The sequence below is a fragment of the Strix aluco genome, chromosome 7 (assembly GCF_031877795.1).
Source record: "Strix aluco isolate bStrAlu1 chromosome 7, bStrAlu1.hap1, whole genome shotgun sequence".
NCBI classification, from domain to species: Eukaryota; Metazoa; Chordata; class Aves; order Strigiformes; family Strigidae; genus Strix; species Strix aluco.
The window spans coordinates 11,072,636-11,086,130 of record NC_133937.1 but is presented as its reverse complement, the minus strand read 5'-3'; the positions used below and the strand labels follow the sequence as shown (position 1 = coordinate 11,086,130).

At 44.2% G+C, this 13,495-nt stretch overlaps 1 protein-coding gene across 1 annotated transcript; it reads right to left on the bottom strand.

Moving 5' to 3' along the window:
• Nucleotides 1–8,741: 8,741 nt before the first annotated feature.
• On the bottom strand, nucleotides 8,742–11,923 carry ADIRF (adipogenesis regulatory factor). The gene is made up of 3 exons (XM_074830016.1): nucleotides 11,856–11,923; nucleotides 10,154–10,216; nucleotides 8,742–9,310 (listed from the first exon to the last, which is right to left on the bottom strand). Exons 1-3 carry the CDS (start codon nucleotides 11,917–11,919, stop codon nucleotides 9,204–9,206), a joined length of 234 nt encoding a protein of 77 aa, XP_074686117.1. The 5' UTR covers nucleotides 11,920–11,923; the 3' UTR covers nucleotides 8,742–9,203.
• Between the last annotated feature and the right edge of the window lie 1,572 nt (nucleotides 11,924–13,495).

The window sequence follows — 13,495 nt, the reverse complement described above, 5'->3', positions numbered from 1 at the left end:
GAGCATGCTCACAAAAGACAGAAGGAGAAACAATTTTGGTTTTAGATAAATGTTTTCCTTGACATCAAGTCAAGGGGTATTGACAAAGTTCAGAAGTGACCCATAATGCAGAAAAAAACCCAAAATATTTCAGATAACTCGGAGCAGCATTTGACCCATGGAAATTCATTGCACAGCAGCCAAGTGGTAAAATGTACCCATTGTTCCCTGTCACATCCTTAATTACCATGGCTGGCCTTGCTTGCAGGAAACACCAATTTCCTAGTCCTGCTCTGCTGCTGCTGCCCGAGTTACTGACAGGGAGAGATGTGCAAAGACAGCAAGACTCAGAGTCAGCAACAGGCTTGTGCATTTGGCAAGGTGACTGTTTACAGTGTCATGAAACATTAGATACACCCCTCTTCATCCTATCCTAATTGCAAAGTGAAATACAGTTCCTTCTCTCCCATGGTCCAGCACTGCAAACACAACTCTTTTTTTAAAAAGCTGTATCATCACTAGCTCATGAACAACTTCCACAAGAGTAGATTGGTACAGCACCAGCACTGATGGTTTGACTTCCCAATGAACATGAGTGTAGAAATAAAGTTACAGAACGATCCTAATTATATTACAACAACACACTGCAGGCACATATTGAATTGTAACATCAGAGAGACTACGTGCCATTGCAACAGTCCCTACAAACAGGTGAAGGTGATGTTTGCCTCACAGGGGTAAAAACATACAGCAGTGTTAAAAGACCACAGTTTTGCAGTGTTAAAAGACCACAGTTTTGCAGTGTTAAAAGACCACAGTTTTGCAGTGTTAAAAGACCACAGTTTTGCAGTGTTAAAAGACCACAGTTTTGCAGTGTTAAAAGACCACAGTTTTGCAGTGTTAAAAGACCACAGTTTTGCAGTGTTAAAAGACCACAGTTTTGCAGTGTTAAAAGACCACAGTTTTGCAGTGTTAAAAGACCACAGTTTTGCAGTGTTAAAAGACCACAGTTTTGCAGTGTTAAAAGACCACAGTTTTGCAGTGTTAAAAGACCACAGTTTTGCAGTGTTAAAAGACCACAGTTTTGCAGTGTTAAAAGACCACAGTTTTGCAGTGTTAAAAGACCACAGTTTTGCAGTGTTAAAAGACCACAGTTTTGCAGTGTTAAAAGACCACAGTTTTGCAGTGTTAAAAGACCACAGTTTTGCAGTGTTAAAAGACCACAGTTTTGCAGTGTTAAAAGACCACAGTTTTGCAGTGTTAAAAGACCACAGTTTTGCAGTGTTAAAAGACCACAGTTTTGCAGTGTTAAAAGACCACAGTTTTGCAGTGTTAAAAGACCACAGTTTTGCAGTGTTAAAAGACCACAGTTTTGCAGTGTTAAAAGACCACAGTTTTGCAGTGTTAAAAGACCACAGTTTTGCAGTGTTAAAAGACCACAGTTTTGCAGTGTTAAAAGACCACAGTTTTGCAGTGTTAAAAGACCACAGTTTTGCAGTGTTAAAAGACCACAGTTTTGCAGTGTTAAAAGACCACAGTTTTGCAGTGTTAAAAGACCACAGTTTTGCAGTGTTAAAAGACCACAGTTTTGCAGTGTTAAAAGACCACAGTTTTGCAGTGTTAAAAGACCACAGTTTTGCAGTGTTAAAAGACCACAGTTTTGCAGTGTTAAAAGACCACAGTTTTGCAGTGTTAAAAGACCACAGTTTTGCAGTGTTAAAAGACCACAGTTTTCCAGTGTTAAAAGACCACAGTTTTCCAGTGTTAAAAGACCACAGTTTTCCAGTGTTAAAAGACCACAGTTTTCCAGTGTTAAAAGACCACAGTTTTCCAGTGTTAAAAGACCACAGTTTTCCAGTGTTAAAAGACCACAGTTTTCCAGTGTTAAAAGACCACAGTTTTCCAGTGTTAAAAGACCACAGTTTTCCAGTGTTAAAAGACCACAGTTTTCCAGTGTTAAAAGACCACAGTTTTCCAGTGTTAAAAGACCACAGTTTTCCAGTGTTAAAAGACCACAGTTTTCCAGTGTTAAAAGACCACAGTTTTCCAGTGTTAAAAGACCACAGTTTTCCAGTGTTAAAAGACCACAGTTTTCCAGTGTTAAAAGACCACAGTTTTCCAGTGTTAAAAGACCACAGTTTTCCAGTGTTAAAAGACCACAGTTTTCCAGTGTTAAAAGACCACAGTTTTCCAGTGTTAAAAGACCACAGTTTTCCAGTGTTAAAAGACCACAGTTTTCCAGTGTTAAAAGACCACAGTTTTCCAGTGTTAAAAGACCACAGTTTTCCAGTGTTAAAAGACCACAGTTTTCCAGTGTTAAAAGACCACAGTTTTCCAGTGTTAAAAGACCACAGTTTTCCAGTGTTAAAAGACCACAGTTTTCCAGTGTTAAAAGACCACAGTTTTCCAGTGTTAAAAGACCACAGTTTTCCAGTGTTAAAAGACCACAGTTTTCCAGTGTTAAAAGACCACAGTTTTCCAGTGTTAAAAGACCACAGTTTTCCAGTGTTAAAAGACCACAGTTTTCCAGTGTTAAAAGACCACAGTTTTCCAGTGTTAAAAGACCACAGTTTTCCAGTGTTAAAAGACCACAGTTTTCCAGTGTTAAAAGACCACAGTTTTCCAGTGTTAAAAGACCACAGTTTTCCAGTGTTAAAAGACCACAGTTTTCCAGTGTTAAAAGACCACAGTTTTCCAGTGTTAAAAGACCACAGTTTTCCAGTGTTAAAAGACCACAGTTTTCCAGTGTTAAAAGACCACAGTTTTCCAGTGTTAAAAGACCACAGTTTTCCAGTGTTAAAAGACCACAGTTTTCCAGTGTTAAAAGACCACAGTTTTCCAGTGTTAAAAGACCACAGTTTTCCAGTGTTAAAAGACCACAGTTTTCCAGTGTTAAAAGACCACAGTTTTCCAGTGTTAAAAGACCACAGTTTTCCAGTGTTAAAAGACCACAGTTTTCCAGTGTTAAAAGACCACAGTTTTCCAGTGTTAAAAGACCACAGTTTTCCAGTGTTAAAAGACCACAGTTTTCCAGTGTTAAAAGACCACAGTTTTCCAGTGTTAAAAGACCACAGTTTTCCAGTGTTAAAAGACCACAGTTTTCCAGTGTTAAAAGACCACAGTTTTCCAGTGTTAAAAGACCACAGTTTTCCAGTGTTAAAAGACCACAGTTTTCCAGTGTTAAAAGACCACAGTTTTCCAGTGTTAAAAGACCACAGTTTTCCAGTGTTAAAAGACCACAGTTTTCCAGTGTTAAAAGACCACAGTTTTCCAGTGTTAAAAGACCACAGTTTTCCAGTGTTAAAAGACCACAGTTTTCCAGTGTTAAAAGACCACAGTTTTCCAGTGTTAAAAGACCACAGTTTTCCAGTGTTAAAAGACCACAGTTTTCCAGTGTTAAAAGACCACAGTTTTCCAGTGTTAAAAGACCACAGTTTTCCAGTGTTAAAAGACCACAGTTTTCCAGTGTTAAAAGACCACAGTTTTCCAGTGTTAAAAGACCACAGTTTTCCAGTGTTAAAAGACCACAGTTTTCCAGTGTTAAAAGACCACAGTTTTCCAGTGTTAAAAGACCACAGGCAGGCACTAGGATTTTCATCACATATGCATTTAAGCTGACATTAGATTGCACTCAGTGCCATAGCTTTTGCCATCCTTCTTGCAGCAGCACACCTCTCAGTAACTGCATTTCCTAACTTCACGTAAGCACAGGCAGTGCAGGTGCGTAGCACTGCATCTTTCTGTGACACCAACTGCCCCTCTGTGCTGCCGCTGCTATGACTTCTCCTCGCCTCAGCTCCCTCAGCCACCCCCAGCACAGTGACACATCCCCATGGACTTTCCTTGTTAGTGCACTAGGTTAATGAGAGCAGGGCCTCAGCTCCCACCGCCTCCTCAGGGCTCACCTCCGTGCACCCGACATGCCCCTGCACCTTGCTCCCCGCCACGCCTGGCCGATTCTGCAGCCAAGGCCCAGGGCTGCATAATGCAAGAATGCCAGGGCAGCTTGCTGAAAACACAGATTAAAGCTGCCAAGGCACAAGCACGTACACTTCCTAAACTCAGCCACCAGCCAGCACAGGCAAACACATGGAGCTTGAGAGCAGAGACAAAAACCTGATGTCCTTTACCACAAGCACAGGCTGCGAGACACTCCTGCCCCAGCCTGGCTGAACACCAGCGCCCACCGGGAGCCATCACAGCCTCTCCAGGGGGTCACATTCCACCACCACACAGCACCCGGGAGATCAGAAATCACAACACTGGAGGAAAAGCCACAGCAACCACACCATCGACACAGTGTGCCACCAATAGCCCTCCTCCCTCAAAGCTCACAGGCCCCACTCCTACCTGCTCACCACGTCTGCAGCCAGGAACTCCCTTAGGTCCCCTCCCACAGCCCCTTTATGACCTCCCTGGCCCCTGACCGGGCACAGCTGGGCAGCCCCAGCACAGGTGCAGGAAGGTTTCAGGGAAGAGCCCCTCCGCCCCAGCCCTGCCTGCAGCAGGGCTCTTATTGGCCAGACCTTGGGGGGTTTCAGGTGAAGAGGCAATCTGTGCAATTGGTAGGAGATTAATTTAAAATGTGAAAGGAAGGTCATCTTTGTCCTGTGGGCAGCAAATCCCAGTGAGCCCACTGCTGCCATGGACTCTGGGAGCAGACAGTGCTGGCAGCTCAACAAAAGAGCTGGACAACACCATGGACAATAGATCTGTTCATAACCAGAAACTCCCGGGAGGAGCTGGGATATATCCTCCAACATTGTTAATTCAGGAGTCGTGGTTGCTTGGGAGTATGAAGGAAACATTGAAGAGGGTGGCCTGGCTTCTTCAGGCTCCCTAAGTCAACCTGTCCTGTTGCTGCTGCTGCTCTTTGGGAAGGAGAGAGGCTGAGGGGTGTCATGTGACATTTTTTCGGGTCATGAAGAAATGGCATAACACAGGCAAAACATGCATCCTTCACAGCAGCTTCACCCCTAGTGTGTATTGGTGGCATACAAAGAACAGCATCCAACTCAGCAACAGCTTATTCATCTTTAGGTTTCTTGATTTTTATGTATAGGAAGGTGAGTTTCTTTTCACAGTTGTGCTGCCCCACCTTATGGCAACCAGTTTCTCTACAGTAGCCTCACAAATTAGCCAGCTGTTCCTGCACTTGCACTCCACGAGCCCCAGCATCACCTTGTCTGTGGCTCCCTCCTGGCACCTGCCAGCCTCCTGTAGCAGCCACCCATGTCCTGCCTGTGTCCTGTCCATGTCCCATCCATGTCCTGTCGCTCAGCCCCAGGTCCCCCAGCTGCGGCTGTGCCAGCAGAGCCCACTGCAGCAGCCCCCAGCCCCATGGGGGCTGCCCCTGGAGGGCCAAGGGTGGCCTGTGGGCTCTGGGTTGGGGAGACAGCAGCATGTGCCCCAGGGGAAGTGAGAACCCGATTAACTGCTAAAAGGGTGATTTGCAAAAGAAGGAAAGAGCCAGAGGGTTAATACTAAAGGACAAAGGAGATCATGTGTCATAAATGCTGCCCAAGTTAGGTACGGGAAAGGAAATGAAATGGCAGCTAAAGCAACAAGGTGTGAGAGCAGGACACAGGGGAAACTGAGACAGGCTGAGCTGGTGATGGCAGACCCTGGGGGGGCTGCTCGTGCCAAGGCCAAAAGAAGAGCAGCAAGAAGGTCTTTACCAAGGGCTCGGTTGCTGTTTACCACAGCATGCCTTTCTGCACAAGCAGCAGCTCAGCCTGCTGTGTGCCACAGTTGTGCTCTCTGCTGTCTACCTTTACATAGGCTCTGCTCTCCCAGCTTTCAAAATTAACCAGTAGGACTAGAAATGCTCATGGGTGCCTGCGCTAGGTCTGGGAGCTGTAAAGAAAGGAAAAAAAAAAACCCAAACCAGAACTTACTAAATAGGAACAAGGAGCTAAGCATAAAAAGGGTTTCTTTGCATGAAATTCCTGGTAATTTCCTATCTGAAGGCAAAAGAGAAACTAAACAACATCAGTTGTGTGTGTGCATGTGTACCACCATGGTACTAGCAGTAGCTGAGGTGCTCACACAAAGCAGGAGAAGCATCTATTAAGGCAAGGCTTATAAGCAAAGTGAAAACAGCTCATGCAAATCTCTTTGAGACTGTTGGCCCCGGTGATGTGGGGGATGCAGAGCCCAGCCTGGCCCAGAGCCCATCAGTGCTGCACGGGGACATGGGCTGGGCTCGGTTGGGGCTGGAAACTGAACAGGAACCTGGTAAAGGGCACCAGAGTGCAGGAGACCTGGCAGAGATTTACAAAAAAAAAAAAAATCACCTTTGTATTTTGCCACATGATGAGAAACTACAGCTGCAAAGACAGGTTTCAGAAAGCCTGGATTCTCAATAACCCATAGACCATTAATCAAAGCATTCACCTGAGATGAGGATTCATGTTTTCTTGGGCAAAGGAAGGAGCTGAAGGTGGATTTCAAGCAGTCTGGTAAAACCCGTACTCCCTGAGTCAGGTGGTGATTGCACTGGGCAGCCTGGCCAGGCTGGGACATGAATCCCCTTGCTCAGCATTTCACTGCTCAGGCAGCTGCGGGCACACCCAAGAAGCAAATTTTAGGAAATTTGAGAACTCAGGTGTTGGATAACTTCACGTGTCTCTAGGGCTGATGGCCCATGAGCTGGTAGGAGCATTAAGGATGTCCATTTTGCTTTTACACAACATCTTTAGATGGGATGGGAAGGCCCAGTCCTGGGTTGGGGCAGGGCTCCCTGTGCAATGCATGAGGGAGGGACAGCCCCAAGTGCTCTAAGGCCAAAGAGCACTGTGAGTAAGGCAGTGACCTTATTTGTGGAGCAAAGCACTGAAGTTCAGACCTAGAACCAGTTGCCAGCAAGTGACTCAGACTCACGAGTGCCTGTGGCACAGCCTCTGCCCTCAGGACAAAAGATGTGAAATACTCTGACCAGGCTCCAGGCTCTGAAGCAGCAAGGGTTCTGTGTCACATCCCTGTGCCAGGGACTGGGCATGGGGAACTGCCTCCTGGTGCTCCACGGCCAGATGGAGAAAGGCGCTTCTCCTCTCTTGACTCAGTGGCCGACCTCCAGCAGTCCCTCCCTCCAGCCAGGCAGTCCCATCCCTACCCTGCCAGTGCTGCTGCCAACACTGGGCCAGAGCAGTGAGCAGCGACAACCGGTGTAGTTACACTGAAGATGTCACCTGCAATTGGAAGAAGGGAACATAAAAACTGCACACCAGGAGTCAGGACTGTGTTCTCCATGCACAAAGCAGCAGGAATAGAACCAGCCATGTAAGGGGATAACAGGTTTTACTGGCAAAAAACCAACAGTTGTTCGTTTTTATTTTCTTTCTTGGTAATATGAACTAAGAAATAGTTTGCATAAAAAAAAAGAGGTGTGATGGAGACTGGTGTATGGACCCCTATCACCCCACAGATGCAGCACTGGTGTCTGAAACACCAACCCTAAAGGACTCATTCTCTGAAGATTTTACCACCAGGGAGGTAACCATGGAAAGCACTAAATAATTGAGTACTATTGAGGGTTGCCCAGTAACTGAGGGTGCAATAGTCTAACATTTTTTCTGTGAGCTTGTACTTGGGTAAATATTTAGGCTTTTAAAGCTTTAAATAACAGTGAACATTGCATTGGGACACTGTGCAAAGCCCTGGAATATGTTTACTCACAGATGGTCTATTACTTATAGGATCCTCTAAAGGCTTTTCAGTCCATGCAGTCCTTGTGCAGCTCGTAGTGGTCTTTGGGTTCAGCGGGGAGTCTGTCTCTCCTGGGACTGCATTCCCAAAGATCAGCTTCCAAAAACCCCTGGTGAACCACAGCCCTTGGTCAACAGGTGTGAGACAATGGTATCTCAAGCTGGCCTGGATGGCCCTATTACAGTAAATCCAGATGCTTTTGGTTATTCTTTGGTTTTCTTTCGTAAGGCCCCGATTACCTTTTTACTGAAATTGGATTGGTAAGGCTTCAAACCAGGAGGAAAAAATAAAAAAAAGAGACAAAAGAAAGGAAATATTCCCTGGCAATGAGAAACATCCAGAGACCAAGAGCACTTACTGTTAACAAGTGGGTATTAGTGCCTTCTGTTGACAGAGGCAGCACTAAGCGGGCACCCTGTCTGGCTACAGCAGCCTCTGACTGCCCAGCAAGCAGCAATCTAAAACAAATATTTCCAACTCTGAGGCAAGAAGATTGTCGCTTGCCTCTCTCGCACTGGCTCCATCCCTGAGCACCACCACCTCTGTGAGCGGGTACCCGCTGTGCAGCATGTCTGAGCTGCCCCGAAGAGCCAGCGCGGACCCTGCAGCTCAGGCGTGAGTAAGGAGGTGAGCCCAGCACCCCATGCTGCTGTCCCTCACATCAGGGCTACCCGTCATTCTTAGCGGTAGTGCTGCAAGTGGGCATTGGGATAAAGTGTCTGAATTTTGTCCCCAGGAGATTTAACAGGAGATGTGTTGTGGACAATGGTAACAAGAAATTTAGACAGGCAACAGACACGTAAGAGAAAGGACGGGGAGTGGACACCACAACTCCCATTCACTCGCAGAGACCACAGGGCTCCTCTGCAGTATGGCGCTGTTCGTTTCTGTATGTCTGTCTGCCAAACTGCAAAATGGTTCAGTACTCACCTCCCTTACAGAATGATCACTGACCTCACTGGGTTTTGAATCAAAGAGCAAAAGAGATTTACAAGACATTGCGTGATCCTTCACCGAAAGCACCAGTAAAATAATGAGAGTACACAACAAGGTGATATATTTCTAGGTGGTGGGAATCTTACAATACCTTTTATTTATTTTAATCTGAGAATACAGCAGATGGGAACAAACAAACAATTGACAAGAAATATAACCTTAGTTTAACTTTTGATTACTGGAAGGACACTCAGTTTCATCATACTGGTGTCCTGGAGTGTGAACAGTTTCACTGGTTTTGTAAACACACTCAGCAAATGTGGCAATAATCATTGTGCTGTTGTAAGAGTAGGGCAATAGCATTGCCGAAGCCTTATAAGCCGTATTGAAGATTGTGAGCAGTTGTGCTAAAAGATGTATTTTTCCTGTGTGAAGGATGAGGGGGCCCTTCTGCCTTAAAATTTTACATTTGAAGAGAAAGAAATTATTCAACTATCGCTTTCATTTTTCTACACAAAGGAGTAGGGAATTGCAGACCAAAGAGAGCTTTTTACATGCAATACTGTTTGCTTAAATTAGCATCATTTCTTAAATCCACATTTTTTCCCAAAGCCAGACATTGCTTCTGCAGCTTGTCCGGTTGCTTTTTCTACCCCATCTTGTGCCATCTTGGAAGCCTTGTCAATAGCTGCAAGAGAAGGAAAAAGATGAGCAGAAAGCTGGAAAAATGCAACATGGTTTAATATTTATGATGGATGGGAGAGGTGTGAAAATTATTAGACTATAGAAATATAGGGATATATCATTAAGAAAGATTTTGGCAATTCTTCTGCCTTCCCATCTAACATCAACAAGTGCCCAAGCCCACCCTTCTCATCACATCCATGGAGCTGTAGAGGGTGTCTGCTCTAAGGAGATATTGCCAATGCATTTTGGTTTTCATGAAATATTTTAGGCCCCTAAGTTGCTAGTTCTCCCCTTATTCTTAGAAAAGTATTAAAATTAGGTGAGTATGGAGCTTAGTTTTTAGCTTAACTTGTTCCAAATCCCCAGAAGCAAGACGCTAACACTTTCCTGACAGCACCTTTCCAGCTGCGGTATCATTAATGTTTGACCCCAGCTGCTGCCTCAGCAGGTGCTGAGAGCCAGTGTAGGGCTGGGCATGGACAGACCCCTGCCCTCCAAGCTGGGGGGAGAAAGATGTATCACAAGGTTATTTAATCCTCAAGAAAGAAAAGCAAAGTTTGGTCCACGCTGTTCTCACAAGTTTTCTAAAAAGGAAGCCAAAATCTGAATGCTGTGCGTGGCCAGGGGAGTGTCAGCTATTGTCTGCCAGTAAATGGCTGGAGCTACCAAGCAACAGATCCTGAAATCATTTCCCGTGAGATTTATAAAAGGCCAAAAACTGTCATTGAAACCACAGACTTTCAAGCTGAGAACACTCGTGGGATGGAGGGGAATGAGCGCTGCCCGCTGCTGGCTTGTGTTGAGCTGCTCCATTGCTTCTTGATTTGAACATCATTGCTCCTACCTTTCTGGCTTGCATCTGTAATCTGGTTGACTGCATCCTGAGTAACCTGTCCCAATGTGTTTTCTGTAATTAAGGACAAAAAAAAAATCATTTCCAGCTGTTCATATTTATGCTTATAGGAATTCCCTATGTCAATTGGCTTTTCTGCATGTTCGCAGAAGGTTATGGCCCTGGCAAGAGATAAGGCTGGAACAGAGCAGGCTGAGGCTGTGTGCTTCACTCGTGGGCACCCTGGGAACTATGTGTGTTGCCAGAGCAGCTTGCTATGAGATTAACGTTCACCTAGCACCTATGGTCAGCTGAGCAAATTGATGACAGATAAGATAAAATAAAAAGGAGATAAAGAAGCAAAGATTAGCAGTGAGTTGAAATGATGACATTTATCTGAAAGTTGCTTATTTTACACTACACTTGATTTTATTGATTTTTGAGCTTGTTCTGCTTGGAGAAGCTTGGCCGTTTAGCATGCATTTTCTGTGCGGGCTGTTTGGGAGTGGTGCCTGTTCCAAAATGGAAGCAAACTCATTAAACAGAGCAGGACAGGAAAAGGGTGACTTTGCAAACAAGATATAAATAGAAGAAGAAGAGGAGTGGAAGCTACAAACATAACAGATCAACTCTAGAATATAAAGCATTAAAGAAGTGAGATGCCACATAATTGTAAGATGTCTAATAGTTTATGAAAGAGTGACAGCCATCCTATCACTTTTGCTAGAAGTGACTCCTCAAAGGCATGAATGTATTCAGGATGCAGCAAGGACTATTTTGTTTTTCAGAAAGGCATGCAGTCATGTTTCAGGGTCTACTACACTTTTGTTCCCAGGTGTGGGGAAACTTTCTGTAACCCTGACGAAAGCAGTGAAGTTAATCCCATATTTCAGCTATACAACAAAGTGTTTGCAGGATCAGAATCCAGGACTGTATCCGATACAAATTATACCCTGCTAGGAATGAGCTGCACACAAACACTGTAAGGAGTATACTATACAATGCTTGAATAAGCTATACAGATATTACAATTTTTCATTTAAAGGAAAAGCTATTATACTTTGCATTGAAAAGTTGGTTTCCAATGCACAGCGCTAATAATAATACAGTGCTTGGCCCTACAACATGAGCATAGCTATGACAGAAATGTGTGCACAGTTCTTTTAAACCCTGCAAAGTCTGGTGATCGCTGCTGGAGAAGAATACAACTTGTACTACTTATTACAAACAGTCCATTGCAATCAATATAGTTATTACCAGAAGGCATTGATAGTCAGGCCAATTAGCAAACATTAATGAAAGGTTAACTCCAACTTCTTAAAAAGCAAGCAAATTAAAAACCACTGCAGAGCACAAGAAAATACCACCCTGAGCAACGTAAATGCTAAATACAACAGGTTATTACTACTAAAAAGGCTCCACTGCTCTAAAAACTCTAAGTTTAAAGACCTGTTTGGGGGGTGATAAAGGTGAGACAATGCTCAGCAGCCACCAATGGAGCTGTGGGTGGGAGTTGAGCAGAGAGCTGTGCCCAGCCTGGGGCCTTCTCCAGGTGATGGCTAGACCTTGGCCCCCAGGAACTGAAGAAGAAAAGGGGAGGCTGTGTCCTGCTTGCACTGGTGAAGTTAATAGTGTAACTTCAGATTGTGGTTTCTGTGAGCGAAAATAGCAGCAAAGCCCCCCCCAATATATAACAATATTTAATCTTTCTTACCAGCACCTTTTGCTGCACCTTCAGCCTGTTCCTTCAGTCCCTGGAAGCTTTTACCCGACATCATGACTTCTGACACCTGTTAACACTCCTCTGCTTCAATAAAATTAAACACCTGGAGGTGTATAGCACACTATGTGAGGGGTGTCCAGGCCTGTCCTGGTTTTATACCTGTGCCAGGAGACCTGCTGATGCTTTTGGGGGTGATTGGTACAATGGGTGGAGTTTGAATGTGAGGAATGAGAGCTGAAAATGCACACAGAAAAGCTATTTATTTACCCTCCCCAATGAGAGGGTGTGCCTGGGTAGAGATTTCTGCTTCATCGCACTGTCTTTGTTTAGAAGTTTAGTTTTGGTTTTTTTTTTTTTTAAATCAAAACCACAAAAAAACCTGTTCCACCATCACAGACAGAGAAAAACCACTGAGCTGAACTTTATAAAGAGTTCTGGAAAACTACTGAAGTAGCACTGCTTGGACATGGCCAGCTTTCATCCCCACTGGGCTGGCCTCTTTCTCCTTCCTTTAAACCCTCAGCTGAACCTCCTGAGAACAGAAACTAGCCCAAACTTCTTTCAGTTTTTAGCAGTTTTATTCACAATCCCCTTTTCTTGTCAGCTACTCTTAGATGGTGAAAGTTGTCATTTATGTGTATTTTTATAAGAAACCACAAATCTAGTCATCTTTCTAGTTGCCTGTTCAAGCTGGACTGCAAGAACCCATCATCACTGAAGGCCTTGCCTGGGTTAGGGAGGTAACCAGTGCCAGCGCTAGCAGTTCTCAGGGGAAGGGAGAAAAAGAAGCCAAATAAACGAAAACACCTTTTCCTAGTGTGACTTTGTAGTACAGATTTTGTTAGCACAGAAATAATGCTAAAAATCTTTTCCTTACGTAGCATCACTACATAAATTAAAGTTTCAGACTTTAATCTCTGGCATTTCACAGGTTTCCACTAGCCTTTTGAATTTTTGTTTTCTACCACCAATCCCCAGTGCAAAGAAACTTTGTACAAATAAACTATTGGCAGAGTCAGGGGCCAAAGGTCTCGCTGGCTTTGTGGGGCTTGGATTCCTCATCGCCATTTCCCAGCATACAAAGCACCTTGGTTCAAATGTTCACACTCATACCCATATTCATCTTCCTGAGGAAAGCCTTTTTGTTGAGAAATGGGCACAAGAACAAGATGCCGTGGATAAACTAGGGTGGGAAGTGACAGTGCTCATAAGTTCAGTACTTCATTAGTACCCAAGTGAGGAAGAGTTGAAGAAAACAAGGTTAAAGGCATTCCTCGGCTGGTTCTATTCAGCCTGTCATTTCAGAGACCTCTTTTAAACTTTTGCACCACTGGCACCACTGATTTATTATTTCAAACAGCAATTCTCTTTTTCCCTCAACAGGTCAATTAGCATTTTATTTATAAATTCACATCAGCTCTCTTTTTCAATTCCTTGCTGATTTATTTTTTGGGATGCTTTTCTTAATTGGATTTGCAAAATCTCAGATAAAAGACACCCAATATTTTGGGGATCTGGCATTTTTTGGACAAAACCACCAACATAGACCTATTTATCTTTCTTGCCCAAACTTGAAAACCTAGCAACAACAAACCCATAACAAACAAGCAGATTTCAGCTGTTCTCAGCTT

Bases quoted from the DNA above. Each gene is read 5' to 3' on its own strand.
- ADIRF (XM_074830016.1), bottom strand. From the start codon at position 11,919: ATGATGTCGGGTAAAAGCTTCCAGGGACTGAAGGAACAGGCTGAAGGT. The intron at 10,217-11,855 runs GTAAGAAAGATT...CCTTAATTACAG, and splicing joins AGGTGCAGCAAAAGGTGCTG to AAAACACATTGGGACAGGTT. The intron at 9,311-10,153 runs GTAGGAGCAATG...CTTCTCTTGCAG, and splicing joins TACAGATGCAAGCCAGAAAG to CTATTGACAAGGCTTCCAAG.